Here is a 22,110-nt window from a genome sequence, read left to right as displayed (position 1 = left end):
TTTGTGGGGTTTATATATAGACATGTATATGTATTTTATTTCCTCCTACCATTTAGCAACAAAATGTATTTTCTTTTTACGTTCTCATATGCCACATACATTCTCCCGAATGTAAGATATGCAATTTGCTTCAATGTTTCTGACACTGAGTCCGATTTTACCATTGCGTCGTGCCCTTTTTCAGGCGTGAAAACTTGGTAAAGTCGGGCATGAGGCGATTAGCACGATCCACGTCCACGCAGATGCCCACTTTACCAAGGCCCAAAAATAGCCGCGATCTGAACTGTGCCCAAAATGGGCGTAACGGCGATTTAAATGCATTTGCATGCATTTAAATTGAATTAATGGGCTGCCCGTCCAACTTTAACAGCATTTCCCCCTTTACCATCGCGTTCGCGTGTCCAGATTGGGCGCGAAACAGACACGCTCGGCAAAGGTCTGTTTCGGGCGCTTCAGCTTCTGAAGAGGTAAGTTCAGAGCTTTCAATGGCTCTCTGACTTAGATCGGTGGTTGGGGGGGGGGGGCAGATCATTCTCTGGTGAGGGTGAAGGGGGGGGGGGAAGAAGGAGGTCCTATCGTTCTCTGGTGGGGGGGGGAGGGAGGCGGGTCAGATGTATCTCTGGTTGGGTGGTAGGGGAGGAGGGAGGCCCAATCATTCTCTGGTGGGGGGAGGAGGAGGCAGGAGGAGGGAGGCCAGATCATTCTTTGGTGGGGGGGAGGGAGAAGGGAAGCCAGATCATTCTTTGGTGGGGGGGTGGGAAAGAGAGGCCATATCGCTCTCTGGTAAGGGGGCGGGCGGAGGCCAGATCGTTCTCTGGTGGGGATGGAGGGGGGGGGGTGGGGGGGGGGGTGGAGGGGGGGCCCGCTGCCACTCTGTGGGCGGTCGGTGGAGGGAGAAGGGGGGGCAGAGGGTCATAATCGGTCTGGGTAGCGGGGGGGGGTGGGTGGATAAGGGAGACAGTTATGTTGTGGGGGTGGGGCGATATCTGTGGGGGCCATCGCTCCCGCCTTTTGCTTCCGGGCCCCATTATCCGCTTTTTGCAGCCCGGGAGCGATGTGACAGGGGCGCGCTTTTCTATTTTTTTTCACCGCACATGCGCAGATCAAAGCTCCAATCGGAGCTGCAGCATTTCGGGTGCAATAAGCCCCGCGATTTTTTTTTCAGGCTAAGTGCGTATGGGGGCAAGTCGGATCTGAATTGCGCCCAGATTCGGCACTTAGAATCAAAATGGTAAAATCGGACCCTTTGCCTCTGCAAGAGCACTAGGCAGTGAAGGGGCAACATAAGAGGATGTGACGGACTCACTCCTTGAACCCTCCTTTCTCCTTGTAGCAAAGTGGCCTCTTCCCCTTTGCAATCAACTATCTGCAACTTCCTCACCTCACCACACCCACACTGCCACTCATCCCGCTAATGATAGTAACTTAAAGTGTGCAGAGAATTATGAAGTGAATCACTTTCTATTGTCAAAACACCAGAGGAATACTTTCCAGAAATTTCTTTGTGACAGAAGTGCAATTTTATAAAATTATTCCATATGTTGCCAGACCACCATGCTGGACAAATTAAAAACTTGTGGTTTCTGAGAATCTTTAAAATAACAAAATTCTTGTCACCAAAGATGGCTACGGTCAAGGCACAAAAGGTGATGAATTGTTATGAAAAAGATCACTCATCGAACATTACCTTTGGCACCTGCTTGACGTACATTTCATGGTAACTTTGAACAAGACACCATGCAACAGTGTCATGTTAATTGGTAGAGCAATGTGCTAACCTTGTATCAACAGTTTGGTCTGTACTGCTGAAATTATTATGTTGGTTACTTCATTATGAGAAGAAAATTTGTGTAGTAAAGCTAAAGACTGAATGAATCACTTAGAAATAAGCACAGTTGATTTTTTTTATAAAGTTGAAAATAAAACAGTGGAGGACAGGGTTTTACAGTGCATTGGCACGCAATCCTTTCAACTTTGAGATCTGGTTTCAAATCCAATGCACACTAATGGGAAAAATCTTTGGATTCTGTTGGTCATAAAGTTCTAATTGACATGTGTTAGGGCAGTCTCAATTACAGCTCACAAAACCATACTCAGTATTAACTGTAACTTCATGAAAAATAATTCAGTACTTCTATTTTGTTCAGATATGATTTCAATATGATTTACAGCAATGGGTTAAGAAGATTTGCCAAAAACTTTTCAGCGAGACAGTACCTATGTAATAGTTATCCAAACCTGGCCTGAATTAAGCATCCGGATAAAAAGGCAGCATTTTTAAACCCTGTCGGTAGATTTTTGTCTTTACAGCCCAGGTGTTAAACATCATCTGGGCAGCACATGGAAAGGAAAATCTGGCAGCACGTTCACCCCATAGTAACAGCAATCATCTGGTTTTTCTTCCATTAAAATCAACAGAAGAAAAACCTAAGGATTCGTAAGGGGCGAATAAGCCACAAGGTCCTTTATTTACAAATGTAATGACTAATTTTTTTTTAGGTGCCCACCAGGGATACCTGAAACATAAATTTTGCATCAGATATCTGTCCCCAAAAGCAGACCCCATTCTGCTCATATTGTGGGTTTTAAACAGTGCAGCTGTCTAATTTCTACCTTAATTGCACTAATTAAACACATCTTATCACATGAATAAGCCCTTGTCTTCAGTCTCTTTTCCTAATGTATTAATGATCAATGGCTTTGTGATCATCCAAAGTATCGAATTTGTTACCTGTGCAAAGTAGAGTTTTAGCTTTTTCCCATTGAACTTTGTTTCGTGGAGCTCTATTCTGGCACGGGCTGCTACTTTGGAATTGCTGAAGTTAATTCGTACACGTCTGAAACTTTTAAACAGCTGGAATGTGGCATGGTCATCATAGGCCAAGAAAAGCGCCTCAAATTTCTCCTGCATTTAACAAACACAAAGAAAGCAAACTTAAAATCCTGATTTAGTTCACAATTTTAATCCAAATATTTCAATGTTTAAACAATGTTTTTTGACGATATCAAAATTTGCATCCAGCAAAATTGTACAAGTACAGTTTCACATTCACATGAATAATGATCAGCATTCATATATTTAGAACTTTCTAAATCAATACAAAATATAAGTAATGAAATTTGTTTACATAGAACAATTTGGAGTCTTATCCTTGCAATTGGAAGAATGTTGGAAACCCAGGCTGAGCCTATTAATAGCTGCAATGACTTCTTGAGTTAGACAGTATTTGAAGGGAAAAGTAGTTCTGATAACAGATAATTGTAGCAAGCCATTAAAACCAAAGCACAAGTTTTCACTTTCACCACCTGAATGCAGTAAGAAGTCACACAACACCAGGTTAAAGTCCAACAGGTTTATATGGTATCATGAGCTTTCAGAGCGCTGCTCCTTCATCTTCTACTCACCTGATGAAGGAGCAGAGCTCCGAAAGCTCGTGATACCAAATAACTTGTTGGACTTTAGCCTGGTGTTGTGAGACTTCTTACTTTGCCCACCCCAACGCTGTGCCCAGTCCAACGCTGGCATCTCCACATCATGGCTACCACCTGAATGGTAATAGATTGGAAGAGATCACCAGCTCATCGTAGAATACAAAAACTTTTAATTCCACTGTCAGATAAACATCCAAGCAGTAAAGATGAAACTTAGTATCAATGGTGAATGCAATGTAAAACAAGAATAAAAAATTGGAAATACACTGCAGGTTAGGCAGTAACTGTGGAGAAACATAGTTAACATTTCAAGCTGACAACTTGTCAGAACCAACCTGAAACACTGGGCTAGATTTCCAACTGGGGCACAGTGCCCTCCCATGCTGATGAAAAATGTGCCATGATATTGGGTCAGCAACCCAACATCAAGGCGAGTAAGCTCCAAAAATGGCAGCCCGCCTGTCATTTAGAAGTCATTAATTAACAAGCTATTCAGCTTATTAACAGCCTAATCGTCTGCAATTTTTCATTACCTGGTGCATTTTTCTGGGATCGGACATGAAAAAGTTTAGGAGTCTTTTATGCCAGTTAAAACAAGGCAGCACAAGGGCAACTGAAAAGGCCTGCCACCAGGACCATGATTGATGGTGCCAGCAGATTCTCCTGGGGAAGTTCGCAGCATCTGTATGACTTTTAATGACTATTTAAAATCCTCTTTGTGCCTACAATGTGTAATAAAGACTGGTTCTGAGGGCAGGGGACTTTATAATTCTAGCCTTGACCATGGCATTACCCCACTGCCACATGATTTCTAGTCTACAGTGCTGATTCTCAGACCACAATTTATTTATTCACACCAAGGTGTGATTGATTTTCCTCTGTGAATGTAGCTGCAACAAAAATTCATCACTTTAAAAAAATATTTACTCAAAGTCCCAATATTGTGGCATCTAAAAACAGGCATGAGAAAATTGCCCTGATAATCGCTGTGAGGGTTTGTAGTCGGGAAGCAAGCTCCCTCTGCATATATGATTGACCTCTTTCCTGCTGGACTGCCATCAGTTGGCCATCCTATGTCTGCTAAGATGCACTATTATAGTGAGGAGAGGACCCCTCAGTTTTAGTTGCACCTCCCTCACCCCACTGAGAAATATAAAATCCATGCCCTTAACTCTCCACAGATGCTGTCACACCTGTTGAATATTTCTAGTATGTTCTATTTCAGATTTATAATATCCATAGCATGTTGCTTTTGTGTTAATACAATGCTGGTCAATAAAGTTGCTGAAAGTAACAGCGATGCATGCTTTACATAGCTTGAGGAGAATTTTGAAGTGCCTTCTTCAAAAGAAATGTTATTTTAAAATTGTATTCCCTCCCTCAGTGGTCTATTTTCTATCCCAGCCCTACTTAGTGCTTAATAATATGGATGCTGGCCAGCCTCCACGATTTGCTCAAATGACCATTCTTCTGTGTGGACCCAGACAGTAAACGTTGACACATTGGGCGTAATCTTCTGGTCCTGCCAACAGTGCACCTCCGCTGCGTGCTTGCTGGTGGCATGGAGTGGAATCAATAGGAAATCCCATTGATAGCACCGGGACCAGAAGATCCTGCCACTAAGAAAAGTGCCACAGGGAGATCAGAGAATCCTGGTGATTATCTAGTGACGGAATTATCATTTGCAACCCAATCCTCTACCTACATCCAATTACACACAAGCATTTTCCAGAAGTAGCCACCAGATAGTGACAAACATCAACAATTTCAATTATTTTTTTGTTTCTTTAATGGAGCTCGGAGGTCAATTATAACACCCTTGCATTTTTATGGGTGAGAGAAGACGTTAATTATAGCAAAAAGGAAGTGTCATGCTGTCCCTTTGAATGATGTATCTAACTGAGGCTTCATCTACCTGTTGAGATGGATATTTATGATCCACCGACAAATTTTGAGAACGAGCAGGAAGTTCTCCTTGTATCCCCATCAACATTTTTTTTTATCAACAAGACAGCAACAAAAACTATTAATTGATCATTTGGTTCAATGCTGTTTGTGGGATTTTGCTATGAGCAAATGTCTGCTGCATTCAGCAACTTACCATCAGGGACTGCACTTTAAAGTGCTTCATTGTAAATTAAGCACTTTGAGACGTTCTGAGAGATGTGTTAGGATGCTGCCTAAATGCACATTTGTTTTTAAACGGATAACAGATTAAGTTATGATTGTTGTTCTTCACCATCGTTTTGTTGCCTTTCATCTTCATTAGCATTTCTTGGAACCTTTGAAATTCCATCAAATGGTTTAGGAAATTAATACAGATTTGTGGCCATCCTAATTTTTAGCATCTGCATATGACTAATTTCCAAAGATCCTTTGCACCACCCATTCATCAATGGGCAGAAATGGGTTAATCAGGATTCTGTTTCCACTTCTCTGTTCATCCGGTATCCTGAGAATAATTTGCAAATGCATTTGCATAACTCATGTTCACTGCCAATGTCACAGCATTTGAAACCAATGGGAGTTACTTAATGATATTCTGATTAGTGTCGGGTAAATGCTTGCCCTGTCCTGCCTCCCTTTACTCTTGTCTTAGTCTCAAAAGGTGGAGCAGTGAAAAGAAATACATTTTTCTTTAGTCTTTAATATTCTCTTCAAATATATTAATTCTTCAGAGATGCTGAGGCCTCCACTTTCCTCTCATGGATGAAATATTGTTACTGTAAGTATGTTCGAAAACATCTATTATCTTGGCCAAATATTAATTTGCTCATTTGCAAGAACTAAAATGTTCTTGTCTTCATTTGTGTAGCAGTAAAATGTTTTGGAAAAGTTGAAAAGATATACATTCTGAAAGTGTATTTCTGAAATTTATATCCAGTAAATCTGCAAAAAGGCAAAAGGGTTGAACTTCTAATGGGCTCATTCTATTGCCAGAGGCTATTTAGAGTGTTAGTCTGAACACTTCCATAAAAGGAGGCTCAAACCAAACCCTCAAAACAACTGTCACCCCATTTTATCTTCATAGCAAGAATGGTAAACACGCCCTCAATGTGACATTCTGCGACAACCCTGTACAACATGACCCCAATCTGACTTACTTTGAAGTGAAGCTGAACCACATACGAACCTTCCACAAATACCCGAAGAAGGTAGCCACCAAGACAACGTCAAGAGTCACCTTGATCTATAAACTGGCAAACAGCATGTTTGGGGGGCCTCAGCACCTGTACAATGGACTTCTAGTATGGTCCTTGAATACCCCATAGCTGAGTACTGTGCACCGTGTATGGACTAGAAGTAGCCGCATTCGACTGGTTGATGTTCAAATGAACACTGCAATGAGATGCATCACTAGAATCCTCAAGTTAAACCCAACACTCTGGCTACTCGTGCTGATACACATTACACAAACCCCCACCCCATGATCTATCACAGTGCAGAGACCCTCCATAAGCTGGCGAAGCACCTTCTCCATAAGGTGGAGAAAATGAACACCTCCCAATCCATCAGGACCTCACCAATGTCTCTCATCTCTACTTGAAGTTACATAAGCCCTTTTGGATTCATGCACTTAACCTCATGTAATGCGATTTCAACCCTTAAGAATCCTGGAAAAATGAATGGACCTCTCAAGAAGTTACAAGCAAACAGCTCAAAGATCTGACACATAAGGTCTTTCATTTCAACCTCCCACAAAGTTCATAGACATCCCTAAACCACATATGTACAGACCATGGCAGATGTGGATATCTAATGCATCAATAGAAAATTAAGAACTCTACTTTGTGCGATGTGGTTACTCAGAACAGACCATGGAATACATAACGACTCAATGCCCAACTCGTAAATATGAAGGAAGCATTACAGCGATGCACACCCACAATTCCTGACATAATATCCGGGCTTGACCACCCTAAAATAAAGTTATGATTGTTGTTCTATACTCAGCCATAGGAAAGAAGAAGAAGAGGAGGCTGGAGTGAAATTCACAGCTACCCCTAATTAAACTCTGTGCTAAATTTTCACTAAATCAGAAGGGCTCTACACCTTTGTCAAAATGGTGGCAGAGCACCCTGATATCTGAAGTCCCGGCCCCAATCCCGAAACCAGCACCCACCATTTGTGCTGTGGGGAGGGGGAGGTATTTCACATAACCTCAATTCACAGAGGCAGCAGCAGCCTTCAAACAGAAGCGGCTTTCATTACAGGATTTCCAAAGCATGACTCCAGGGCTTTAGACATTTGAGGGACCCACCCTGATCAGGATGGATGATAGAATAGCACAAAGCTGCTCCACCAGGTTGTATGGGTGCCAGGCAAATAGAATAACAGTGAATAATCTTCATCTCCAATAAGAGATGTAACTTTAGAACGCAGTAAGACAATCAATCTCTTCTGGGATTGATTATCTTAATTCAGACAAGGTTTGCAACCTTTCCAGTGGCCTCAATGAAACTCACTCCAGCTTTCAGCGGGTACGAGTTGTGCTGAGGCCTTTTGCAGGTGAGGGTGGAATTCCTGGAATGGTCTGAAAATATTCCCAAAGACATCCCTTGACATAAAAGAGCAGGCAGCAGATTTACCCATATTCCCTTCCGCGGGGAACCCTCACTTCCATCAGAAAGTGGTCAGACTGAAAACATGGGTGGAAGCTGTGCACAACTTTTGTTCTGTCTCATTTTCGGGGTTGTAGTCTGACAATTCAGTGCAGCCCAAAACCTTTGGAAATGTTGGAAATTGAAGTATGTATGCATAAGTGTTAGTTGGCCAGTTCATGTCAGGAAATGCTTGTCTACTGGTGGATTATAAATGGAGCAATATTAACAAGGAATTACTGGGACAGTCCCAAAAACTTTGAAATGATTTTATACCTCCACAAAAATAGCATAGGATTCACCGCCCACTAATATTACGGTCTATAATTTCTAGTTCATAGCATAATTTCAACTTTAAATTTGACATCACTGCTGCTTGCAGAGGGCAGTGCTTGTTTAAAAAATTGCTTTCCCCTTAAAATGTTTCTGGCACTGATAAAGACAAAGAAGTTTGGCGCAGGTGACAATGACACCAAACTTCTAATGCATTTATGCACAAAGAGATAATTGGTTAATGGTCATTTAATAGAAGAATTAGTTAGCGGCACAGTCAGAAATAGTGTTCACCTTTTACAGTTTTCAAGTCTGAATGGATGAATTAATTGCATGGACTAGTGAGACCTATGCAAACTAGGATTTTAAATGCAGAAAATCACTTGAGAACTACAGAGATAATTAAATAAATAGCGTGGAACATAGCACTTTCTGTGCTGCTGGGACCTTGAATACAATGGCCAGAATTCTCCGGCTATTCACGCCGGTGAGATTCTCTGGTCCTGCTACTGGTGCACCTTCTGCTTCGGGTATCTCAGCGACATCGGGTGGCTTCAATGGTAATTTCCATTGACAGCGGCAGGATCAGAAGATCCCGCTGCCAGTGGTGCTCTACCGAGAAAGAATCAATGCAGCCTACTCCCTTAATTCAAAATCATCTGATAATTCATTCAATATTTTTCATACTAAATTCCAACTTTTGCCTTTTTTGCATTATTTGGTGCACTTGCAACCCAACCCCACTCCACCCATACACCTCATCCTCACCATCACCCCCACCCACTTGCTGGTAATTTTCAAGAGTTATGCGTAGTCATAAAAGCTTTTCTGAAATCTGAATACATTACACGGACAGTTTTGTGTTGTCACTAATCTGTAATTTCCTCAAAGAACTCCAGTCTTTTGTTGGAAAAAATCCCCATCCTTTACCTATGTAAATGTTTCACTATACCTTCTTTCAGGATGGCTTCTAATTTTCCCAGTGGCTTGTAATTTCCTGGATTGTCCAAATGTTCCTTTTTAAAGTTTGCTTCAGTTTGTTCTATTTCCAAATCTCAGCAGGAACCTTTCGTACTGATGATTCCCTAAAGGTAGTGGCAGAACCCAATCAATTTGCTATCTGCCACTTTAAGTGTCCCTGTATAAATCCACCGAGGCCTGTGCATCATCTTCCTTAAACCTCTTCAGCTCATTATTTTATCTTCATCTGTACATCCTCCGGAATTTCTCTTGCTCTCCCACTATAGAAATTCAACTTCCATCCTGGTGATCACAACCTGTAACCTCTTCCATAATCACAGAGAAGAGATTTCATTTTGAAAAGTTGCAAATCCCTTGATATTGTGCTACCTTTGTGATCTTTCAATGGCCCTACCATTTTCTTTTGTTAACCTGCTTCCTGAAAATGCATTAATAGAAATGTGTTATATTCCTTTTACTGCAGTGTTCTGTTTTCTAACCCAGCTCCAATTCTATTCCTGACTAGTTCAGAAGAAGGCCTTGTGCGCAGTGGTCATGTCTTTACCACTGGCCGGAAGATCTGAGTTCAAGTCCATGGCCATGGAAGGTGTCCAAAATGGTTGAGTATCAGCCTGTAAATCCTTCCAAAGTGCCTGATGATGAGTGGGAGAGGCCTGGTCAGCCATACTGCAGAAGGCAATAGCAAACAACTGCAATACTTTACCAGGCATAATCATACACAAATCCCATTGTCATTAATGGTGTGTGAAGGAGGAGGAGTGGTTTATTAGCTACTTTTACCTTGTTTTTATATTTGCCTCAATCTGCCACTCTCTCTGTAGTGTAATACTTTAAGAACAGACTCTTTTGCCTTTATCTTACACATTGCTTCCATTGCTGTCAGCATTTCTTTTTCTCTCAGTTACTGTTATTTCCTGCTTAGGCAACACTCCCTGTATAGAGACTGGACCCACTTTTCAGTGTTTCCATTGCACTCATTCACATTTCCATCATAAAACTAACCTTTACCTACAACATTCTGACTGAAAAAAAAGGCTAGATTTGTTTGGAGCTACAATTACCTAATCTACTGAATCCAATTCATGTCGAACCATAACTGTTATATTGCGCTCTTACATTTAGTTTATGAATCATTGCTGGCTCATCACACAATGTTTTCCCTCAGCGACTACTGTAGTTGCATTGTCTTGATCAACATCTTCAGTGCCATCACGGGATTGTTTTTCTATATCAGTTTACTTCTACAGGCTTCTTTCTGTGTTAAATTGCTTCAGAGATGATGGCAGAATAAGTACAATGTGCCATTTTGTTTCAAGGGCACTGTGCAATCATATAGTTGGGAGCATGAATTCAGGGAACTATTAAAATGGCACCATTACAGAAAGAGGAAAAAAAAGAATGACTAAGAGAAATGGGGAAAGAAAAATGAAACAGCAGGTGATTAAAAAAAAAGAAAAACCAAGAAAATAACAGAAGAAACAATCAACAAGTAGAAAATCAAGTAGCCTTTAGATTAAGCCTCTTCCACCTCTCAGCCACCACCTGCCAAGCAGAATGGGTGGAGAAGGGGTTAAAAACATATATATGGGAAGGGCAGTCATTTTAAACAGCAGTGACGATCAGTGGTCCAAACATCCCATTATAGAGCAGGTCACTTCGTTAACATACTTGAATCCAGTTTTCAAAATACAAGTTTTAAAATTCACTGATCATAAGAATCATAAAAAATAAGAGCCCATCGCGCCTTCTCCACCATTCAATGAGATCATCACTGATCTGATTGTGGATTAAACATCACTTTCCTTCCTGCCTGCCCACAGCCCTTGGTTCCCTTTCAATTTTTGCTGTTTTACATTCAGCACTAGCCCCTTTCTCTGACAATTCCCTGAAGACAGCAGCAAGACCTAATCAACCACTTTAAGTGCCCTGGTATAAACCCATCCAGCTCACTTCCAAATGTGTTCTCCTAATAGTATCATAAATTTAACATTTAGATGCAGCAGGATGGATGTTTGTTTTATTTCCATTTAAGGATAGACAATGTAATTTGAATGTTCAGAGTTTTGGATTACTTGTATCAATATCTGATAAGAAGTACATGCAATGTTTGCCTGAATTAATGTAAATGACTATGTCTTTCTTGAATTGAATTGATTTATTGTCACATGTATTGAGATACAGTGAAAAGTATTGTTTCTTGCGAACTATACAGACAAAACATATTGTTCATAGAGTACATAGCTTTAAGGAAAGGATAGGGTGCAGAATATAACATTGCAGTTACCGATAGGATGAAGAGAAAGATCAGCTTAATATGTGATAGGACCATTCAAAAGTCTGCAGGGAAGAAGCTGTTCTTGAGTTGGTTGGTACATGACCTCAGACTTTTGTATCTTTTTCCCAACAGAAGAAGGTGGAAGAGAGTACGTCTGGGATGCATGGGGTCCTTGATTATGCTGGCTGTTTTTCCGAGGCAGTGGGAAGTGTAAATGGAATCAATAGGTGGAAAACTGGTTTGTGTGATGGATTGGGCTGCGTTCACAACTTTGTGTAGTTTCTTGTGGTCTTGGTCAGAGTAGGAGCCATGCTAACCTGTGATGTATCCAGAAAGGATGCTTTCTATGGTGCATCTGTAAAAATTGGTGAGAATCATATGGACATGCCAAATTTCCTTAGCCTTCTGAGAAAGTAGAGGCATTCGTGGGCTTTCTTAACTATAGCATCAGCGTGGAGGGACCAGGGCAGGTTGTTGGTGATCTGAACACCTAGAAACTTGAAGCTCTCCACTACCTCCACTGCATCACCTTTGATGTAGACAGGGGCATGTCCTCCACTATGTTTCCTGAAATCTACAGGAATTTTCAGAAAGTATATCAAATGCATGTATCTTTCCTAATTTTAATATAAAACACTAGGAGAAATCCATTTCTAACGGTTTACATGGCAGTAGACAGTACCTTTGCTTTTGAGCCACTGCATAATTACCCTTGCCCCAAAGTTGTCTGAGGCTGAAACAGATTGTTCACATTCTTGGTGTCATATTTAACCTCCGGGTGAGATTCCGAACACATATTACGATTTCCACCTACTTAACATCGCCTAACTCTGCCCTTGCCTCATTTCATCTGATATGGAAACCCTCAACCATGTCTTTGTTACCTCCAGACTTCATTATTCCAATGCTCTCCTGGCTAGCCTCTCATGTTCTACTCTCTGTAATCTTGATACCATCCAAACATCTGCTACCCATATCCTAACTCTCAGAAATTCCTATTCATCCATCATCCCTTTGCTCATTGACTCCTGATTAAACAATCCCTCAATTTTACAATTCTCATCCTCATTTTCAATTTTTTTCAATGACCTAGTTCCTACTTATCTCCTAGTCCCTTCAACTCCAAGATATCTACAGTTCTCTAATTCTGACTTCTTGCACATTCTTGTGCCTTCAGCTGCCAAAGACCGAATCTTTAGAATTCCTTCTGTAGACCTCAGATTACAGATGGGGAGAGGTGGTGGGATAACCTTTCCCTTTTTTGTTCGCCTCTTGGCTGACCACAACCATATATACGCAACCATATATATATTTTTGAGAAGAAGTGATTTAAATCTTTTGAACACTGAGGCTTTAAAGAATAGACACAGACAAGCTTTCTGGTGAGTTTAAATCAAATGAAAGGATAAATGTTTATTTACACTGTAGCTGACATGTTGATGCAACAAAACACAGACACATGAGAAAAGATGGATTCAAGGGATGGAACATGCACCTGTAATGAACAATGTAACAAGAAATGAGTCATACAGGCCTGAAGGGTTGTCTCTCTTGTTCTTTGAAGACAACGGAGGGTGGAAATTTCTGGTTTGTTCATATAAAATTGTGGTTAAACTTCTGTAGAGAAGGAATATAAAAGATGAAAACTGCCTGAAATGACTGTCTTTTAGAGACAGGGTTCTTTTCTTCTTTGCTGAGTGAGATCCCTGTGTTGCCTATCCAGAGTTCTTAGCTGAGTTCTCTTGCAGAATAATGTGTTGAATCCTCCTCTCCTGCTAATGTTGGTTATATGCCAGCAGTTTCAAAATATCCCATTGTCCAGATAATAGATTGAAACTGAAGTGTTTGGTACACAATAGAATGGTTGATATCCATCAAAATACCAGTTGTGACTAGCTCACTGAAAGAGCTTATTTGACATTCCATCCTTACGGTCTGATAGCCATTGTTCTTCAAACCTCTTCCATTGAAATGGTGAAGACAGTCAACTTGCACCTGGGAAACTTCCCAGACATATTAGGCTGCATTTTCATGGAGTCTCACGGTGCCCCTGACCTGGCTGACTCCATTGCAGGAATAGGCATATCTTCATCCTCTGCAATTTTTGTGAAGTTGGGCTAGCTTTTTACAGACTACTTCACAGCCCTTTAGAGATATCTTGAACCATAGAGAGGTAAGTTCAAGAGGACTTACTCTTACCCTTGCTTGTCTCCCCTTCCAACCACACCCATAACCCCGCATACCATACATACCAACCCATGCACCATTCACCTATCCCATGACCCTTCATATCCTCCGTGCCGAACTATTGCTCTTCAATGCCCATTCACCAAGTAAGAAATCTCTCACAACACCAGGTTAAAGTCCAACAGGTTTATTTGGAACCATGAGCTTTTGGAGTGCTGCTCCTTCATCAGGACTTCATCAGGGCGGCACGGTAGCACAGTGGTTAGCACTGCTGCTTCACAGCTCCAGGGACCTGGGTTCGATTCCCGGCTTGGGTCACTGTCTGTGTGGAGTTTGCACATTCTCCTCGTGTCTGTGTGGGTTTCCTCCGGGTGCTCCGGTTTCCTCCCACAGTCCAAAGATGTGCGGGTTAGGTTGATTGGCCATGCTAAAAATTGCCCTTAGTGTCCTGAGATGCATAGGTTGGAGGGATTAGTGGGTAAATATGTAGGGATATGGGGGTAGGGCCTGGGTGGGATTGTGGTCGGTGCAGACTCGATGGGTCGAATGGCCTCTTTCTGTACTGTAGGGTTTCTATGATTTCTATGATGACTTCTTACTGTGCCCACCCCAGTTCAACGCCAGCATCTCCACATCATTCACCAAGTATACACTCTCCGCAGAACCAATTAACCATATAGTAACGATAGCGTGTGTTAAAAAATCTTTTTAAAAAGTTATTAATAATTTTCTACGTTTTTAAAAAAGTGCTTTTACTAAAGTGTGATAAAAGTATCAATTATCCGGACCTCTAATGTATCAATAGCAGGAACTGTAAGCACTTGACACCTCTTTATCTTGCGCCAATAATATTATGAAATTGATAGAATGTATCACAGAGAAAGAGCTGTCAATCAAGCAATGATTCCCATTGGATGCAACAGATTAATGGTTATCTAGGCTCTCAGCCAATTGTGTCTTCAACGTGTATGGGGTGTGAGGGGGAGAGGCATAGAACGCTGGGCTTTGTTTTAACTATTGTTATTAATACAACTGGGACAGAGTCCCAGAGAACTGAGGTGAGCCTTTTATACTGCCTGCCTCAGCAGCCAGCAACCCGTGGCTGTCTCCAAAATCTGATAATTGGAATTGGACCTCCTTCCCGCAGACACCCCTCAACCCCCTCCCACCTTTGCAGGCACTTTCTTCCAAAGTGGGCGCACTAAGCTGGGAGATTCCAGCCTATTGCATCTGTGTGTCCAGAAAACACAAACAGACATCACCTGACTTTCAGGAATCCAACCTTCCATGTAGCTTTCTTTTTAAAAGTATAGTGTCCATGGCCCAATTATTTTTACAAGCGTGACATGACCATCACACTCTCTGCCTTTCTACTTCACGTTTTATTCTTAGATGCTCCTTAAAATCCATCACTTTGACAAAGCTTTTGGTCATCTATCCTAATCAGTCTCAGTGCCATATTTTCTCTTATAATGCCCCTATAGTGTACCTTGAGACATTTTATTATGTTAAATACAAGTTGTTGCTGTCATGCCTGGCATGGTGTGCAAATGCAACTAGTTCAATACTAAGCATGTTGTTTGTGTAATCTGTATAATGGTATGGACCCTCATGTTTGTCACCACAGTTTAGCTGTGTACAGGCACTCCTATATTCAGATTGTCACTTACCCAAATTAGATACAATTGATTAAGAAATGCAAATTTGCTGAATGTGCTAACTGTGTGATGAAATTTGTCTGTTTACAACCAACAGTATGCAGAGGAATAGTCTGAGGTGAAACCAGTCTGTTTGTAACCTTCGTGTCATATTTGACCTCTTATTTGCACCATCACTAAGGCCACCTATTTCCACCTCCCACTGTTTTTGCTGTTGTTTTAACCAGGAGTATAATATCCAGGCCATATTATTAATCTGTGGTCCAAGACATTTAACAACCATGTCTGTTATTGGCACAAGTTATTTCAGGGAAGTCACACCTCCTACTTTGAATGAGTGCCTAATGTTTGGCAGTTTTTTCATCATGTGCATTTAATATTTCCTTTCATACCACATCTCCCAGTTCCCCTTTGTTCATATATAAAATTTCTTGTTGAATGGAAATACCCCATTTTCCTTGATACTTAGGGACAGGCGCACTGTTCGCTGACTCAGCAATCAATCGTCTTGTCCTTAAATTGCTCTTTCCAGAGTCTCACTCCTATCATTAAATGTCTTTTTCTCTTTTGACTTCCTTACTTTCTTAAGTTAATCTCCATTTTTTTCTTTGCATGCATTTACAATCACACGCACATTCAAACATGTCCATAGATGTATGTGTTGGTATCTTTTCTTGTCATTCAAATAAAGTTTTCACAAAATTTTCTGATCTATTCAGGTGCATGGTATCTCATCAAAGTGGTTATTCTTTGGCCAGGAACCTGGCTAGGAAATGTTAACAGGCTATTTAGTGTTGGAGGACATCACAGCTGAGCCTCACTGATACATGAACACTTTGCAGCAGGAGTCACTGGATAGTGATCAGGGTTGGCTGATTTTTTTCGCCCTGCTCAGGGGCCAAATGCCATTCATATTATCTAAACAATTTATTGGTGGATTATATTGATGGGTACAAGATTGTTCAAATATAAACTGTAGACTTGGAACTTGGCATGTTCCTAAGATGTATTTAGTGACTCATTTGCCGATAAATTAGCATACATACATAGTTAAGAGAAAATGTGCTGTAAATTAATAAAATAAAGGACATATGCTTCCAATATCTGTATTAAATATGACTAAGAAGTGCCTATAATAGCCCATCTCATTTCTAAATGAAATAAAGCTGGCAAATAATTTTAAAAATCTTACCACGATATTGATTGACGTTTCTCATATCCTGAATATAAATTGTACTTCTGTTGAATGCAGTGTAGGAAAATGATTGCTTCCTTAGGGCAGCAAAATTGAGGCATGGGTATATTATTATGAAGAGGAGGTCTCGGAATAGGATAAATTTCTGCATAGGTCAAGAACAGTTTGCATTGTAAAGCTATCATTGTTCCACTGGAGCAGCTAGAATGGTGTTTTCAGGAGAGGAGAGCTAGTGGGTAAGAGGTGTTTTTAAATTACTCGATTTTTGGAGTGTTTTTATTTCTCTAAGGCAGCTGGGAGGGTAAAACCGGAAGTAGGCCCCAGTGACACCTGGGAAGGTTTTTTTTGTTTTTTTTCCTTTGAAAAGCAGGCCGCTGTATCCAGCGGGCAGCGTTGTGAGCGGGCGGAGGAGTGAGAGGGAGCAGAGTGAAGGCTGAAGGGCTTTGGCTCAACGGGCTTAGGCGGAGACCGGCGAGGCAGGGGAGGTTTAGTTAGTTTTTCCTGTGTTATTTGAAGAAAGGGGAATTATGAGTGTGAGGCCAGTTTGTTGTTCTTGGTGTCGGATGTGGGAGGTCCTGGAGTCTCCTAGCCTCCCGGACATCCATTTCTGCGCCGGGTGCGTCGAGCTGCAGCTCCTAAGGGACCACGTTAGGGAACTGGAGCTGCAGCTCGATGACCTTCGTCTGGTCAGGGAGAATGAGGAGGTGATAGAGAGGAGTTACAGGCAGGTGGTCACACTGGGGCCACGGGTGGCAGACAAGTGGGTCACGGTTAGGAAGGGGAAGGGGAAAGGTCAGGTACTACAGAGTACCCCAGTGGCTGTGCCCCTTAACAATAAGTGCTCCTGTTTGAGTGCTGTTGGGGGGGACAACCTACCTGGGGGAAGCAACAGTGGCCGTGCCTCCAGCGCAGAGTCCGGCCCTGTAGCTCAGAAGGGTAGGGAAAGGAGGAGGAAGGCAGTAGTAATAGGAGACTCTATAGTGAGGGGGTCGGACAGGCGATTCTGTGGACGCAGACAAGAAACTTGGATGGTAGTTTGCCTCTCTGGTGCCAGGATCCGGGATGTTTCTGATGGCGTCCAAGATATCCTGAAGTGGGAGGGAGAAGAGCCATTGGTACCAATGACATAGGTAGGAAAAGGGAAGAGGTCCTGAAAGGAGGATATAGGGAGTTGGGAAGGGAGTTGAGAAGAAGGACCGCAAAGGTAGTAATCTCGGAATTGCTGCCTGTGCCACGCGACAGTGAGAGTAGGAATGGAAGGGGGTGGAGGATAAATGCGTGGCTGAGGGATTGGAGCAGGGGGCAGGGATTCAGGTTTCTGGATCATTGGGACCTCTTTTGGGGCAGGTGTGACCTGTACAATAAGGACGGGTTGCACTTGAATCCCAGGGGGACCAATATCCTGGCGGGGAGGTTTGCTAAGGCTACTGGGGAGAGTTTAAACTAGAATGGTTGGGGGTGGGAATCAAATTGAAGTGACTGGGAGAGAGGAGGTTAGCTCACAAATAGAGAAAGCTTGTCGATAGTGTGAGAGGGAAGATAGGCAGGTGATAGAGAAGGGGAGCACTCAGACTGAAGTTTTGAGATGTGTCTATTTTAATGCAAGGAGTGTTGTGAACAAAGTGGATGAGCTTAGAGCGTGGATCACTACTTGGAAATATGATGTGGTGGCCATTACAGAGACTTGGATGACTCAGGGACAGGACTGGTTACTTCAAATGCCGGGTTTCAGAAGGGACAGGGAGGGAGGCACAAGAGGTGGGGGAGTGGCACTGTTGATCAGAGATAGTGTCACGGCTGCAGAAAAGATGGACACCATGGAGGGATTGTCTACGGAGTCTCTGTGGGTGGAGGTTACGAACAGGAAGGGGTCAATAACTTTACTGGGTGTTTTCTATAGGCCACCCAACAGTAACAGGGCTACTGAGGAGCAGATAGGGAAACAGATCCTGGAAAGGTGTAATAATAACAAGAGTTGTCATGATGGGAGATTTTAATTTCCCAAATATTGATTGGAATCTCCCTAGAGTAAGGGATGTAGATGGGGAGGAGTTTGTTAGGTGTGTTCAGGAGGGTTTCTTGACACAGTATGTAGAGAAGCCTACAAGAGGAGAGGCTGTACTTGATTTGGTATTGGGAAATGAACCTGGGCAGGTGTCAGGTCTCTCAGTGGGAGAGCATTTTGGAGATAGTGATCATAATTCTATCTCCTTTACAATAGCATTGGAGAGAGATAGGATCAGACAAATTAGAAAAGTGTTTAATTGGAGTAAGGGGAATTATGAGGCTATCAGGCAGGAAATTGGAGGCTTAAATTGGAAAGAGGTTTTCTCAGGGAAATGTATGGAAGAAATGTGGCAAATTTTCAGGGAATATTTGTCTGGAGTTCTGCATAGCAACGTTCCAATGAGACAGGGAAGTTATGGTAGGTTACAGGAACCGTGGTGTACAAAGGCTGTAATGAATCCAGTCAAGAAGAAAAGAAAAGCTTACAAAAGATTCAGGAAGCTAGGTAATGTTTGAGATTTTGAAGAGTATACGGCTAACAGGAAGGATCTTAAGAAAGAAATTAGGAGAGCCAGAAGGGGTCATGAGAAGGCCTTGGCAGGCAGGATTAAGGAAAACCCCAAGGCATTCTACAAGTATGTGAAGAGCAAGAGGATAAGACGTGAAAGAATAGGACCTATCAAGTGTGACGGTGGGCAAGTTTGTATGGAACCGGAAGAAATAGCAGAGGTACTTAATGAATACTTTACTTCAGTATTCACTATGGAAAAGGATCTTGGTGGTTGTAGTGCAGACTTGCACAGACTGAAAAGCTTGAGCATGTAGATATTAAGAAAGAAGATGTGTTGGATCTTTTGAAAAGCATCAAGTTAGATAAGTCGCCGGGACCTGATGGGATATACCCCAGGCTACTGTGGGAGGCGAGGGAGGAGATTGCCGAGCCTCTGGCGATGATCTTTGCATCATCAATGGAGACGGGAGAGGTTCCGGAGGATTGCGGATGTGTTCCCTGATTCAAGAAAGGGAGTAGAGATAGCCCTGGAAATTATAGACCAATGAGTCTAACCTCAGTGGTTGGTAAGTTACATAGAACAGTACAGCACAGAACAGGCCCTTCGGCCCACAATGTTGTGCCGAGCTTTATCTGAAACCAAGATCAAGCTATCCCACTCCCTATCATCCTGGTGTGCTCCATGTGCCTATCCAATAACCGCTTAAATGTTCCTAAAGTGTCTGACTCCACTATCACTGCAGGCAGTCCATTCCACACCCCAACCACTCTCTGCATAAAGAACCTACCTCTGATATCCTTCCTATATCTCCCACCACGAACCCTATAGTTATGCCCCCTTGTAATAGCTCCATCCACCCGAGGAAATAGTCTTTCAACGTTCACTCTATCTATCCCCTTCATCATTTTATAAACCTCTATTAAGTCTCCCCTCAGCCTCCTCCGCTCCAGAGAGAACAGCCCTAGCTCCCTCAACCTTTCCTCATAAGACCTACCCTCCAAACCAGGCAGCATCCTGGTAAATCTCCTCTGCACTCTTTCCAGCGCTTCCACATCCTTCTTATAGTGAGGTGACCAGAACTGCACACAATATTCCAAATGTGGTCTCACCAAGGTCCTGTTGATGGAGAAGATCCTGAGAGGCAGGATTTATGAACATTTGGAGAGGTATAATATGATTAAGAATAGTCAGCATGGCTTTGTCAAAGGCAGATCATGCCCTACGAGCCTGATTGAATTTTTTGAGGATGTGACTAAACACATGGATAAAGGAAGAGCAGTTGATGTAGTATACATGGACTTCAGCAAGGCATTTGATAAGGTGCCCCATGCAAGGCTTATTGAGAAAGTGAGGGGGGGCATGGGATCCGAGGGGACATTGCTTTGTGGATCCAGAACTGGCTTGCCCACAGAAGGCAAAGAGTGGTTATAGATGGGTCATATTCTGCATGGAGGTCGGTCACCAGTGGAATGCCCCAGGGATCTGTTCTGGGACCCTTACTCTTTGTGATTTTTATAAATGACCTGGATGAGGAAGTGGAGGGATGGGTTGGTAAGTTTGCTGATGACACAAAGGTTGGTGGTGTTGTGGATAGGGTGGAGGGATGTCAGAAGTTGCAGCGAGACATTGATAGGATGCAAGACTGGGTGGAAAAGTGGCAGATGGAGTTCAACCCAGATAAGTGTGAGGTGGTTCATTTTGGCAGGTCAAATACGATGGCGGAATATAATATTAATGGTAGGACTCTTGGCAGAGTAGAAGATCAGAAGGATCTTGGGGTCCGAGTTCATAGGACGCTCAAAGCAGCTGTGCAGGTTGAGGCTGTGGTTAAGAAGGTGTATGGTGTACTGGCCTTCATCAATCGAGGAATTGAGTTTAGGAGTCGTGAGATAATGTTGCAACTATATAAGACCCTGGTCAGACCACACTTGGAGTACTGTGCTCAGTTCTGGTCGCCTCATTATAGGAAGGATGTGGAAGCCATAGAAAGGGTGCAGAGGAGATTTACAAGGATGTTGCCTGGGTTGGGGAGCATGCCTTATGAGGATAGGTTGAGTGAGCTCGGCCTTTTCTCCTTGGAGAGACGAAGGATGAGGGGTGACCTGATAGAGGTGTATAAGATGTTGAGAGGTATTGATCGAGTGGATAGTCAGAGGCTTTTTCCCAGGGCTGAAATGGTTGCCACAAGAGGACACAGTTTTAAGGTGCTGGGGAGTCGGTACAGAGGAGATGTCAGGGATAAGTTTTTCACTCAGAGGGTGGTGGGTGCGTGGAATGGGCTGCCAGCAACAGTGGTGGAGGTGGATTCGATAGGGTCTTTTAAGAGACTTTTAGATAAGTACATGGAACTTAGTAAGATAGAGGGTTATAGGTAAGCCTAGTAATCACTAAGGTAGGGACATGTTCGGCACAACTTTGTGGGCTGAAGGGCCTGTATTGTGCCGTTGTTTTTCTATGTTTTTCTATCATAATCCTCACTAGCAAAGTCTGCTGGAACAGATGAGAGACTAATAAGCTTGTTCCATACAGGGACACAATTTAAGTTTATATTCTAACACAACTTCCATTTCAAATGTTCTATAAAAAATCAAGGTGGGACAGATACAAAGTAAAATAATAAGGTGATTCGGTCTCAATGGCACCATCGTGTGTTTATAAATGGGGATAATTAAGTTGAAAGTTAGATGCAAGGCAACACAAGTATTTATTTTGGAATGTTAAAGATTAATAGTATCTGATATCTGTTAATATAATTGGAGAAGATCCTACGGCACACTCTTGGAGTACAGATAAATAATCACACAGGTTACGCATACAGTGTACAGCACTGCACAGCTTTTACTCTGGTCTGATCCCGGGCCAGATTTATCATATTATACCAGAAGAGCAGCCAAGTTATGTTTTATGATTGAAAAAAATAATTTCTGGAGAAAGATCTCTCTTGAATTTTAACTTTGTGTCATGATTTCTGTGCAATTCTTCTCAACAA

General features: G+C 42.3%; 1 protein-coding gene across 1 annotated transcript in view; it reads right to left on the bottom strand.

Moving 5' to 3' along the window:
* Positions 1-22,110, bottom strand: part of LOC144493635 (calcipressin-2-like) — a 320,920-nt gene that overhangs the window by 64,907 nt on the left and 233,903 nt on the right. The window contains 1 exon segment of the mRNA XM_078212894.1: positions 2,732-2,905. Coding sequence (XP_078069020.1) covers positions 2,732-2,905 — 174 coding nt within the window.

This window comes from Mustelus asterias, chromosome 5 (genome assembly GCF_964213995.1).
Source record: "Mustelus asterias chromosome 5, sMusAst1.hap1.1, whole genome shotgun sequence".
Classification (NCBI taxonomy): Eukaryota; Metazoa; Chordata; class Chondrichthyes; order Carcharhiniformes; family Triakidae; genus Mustelus; species Mustelus asterias.
The sequence above is the reverse complement of the archived record's forward strand: the minus strand, read 5'-3'. Positions and strand labels throughout refer to the sequence as shown.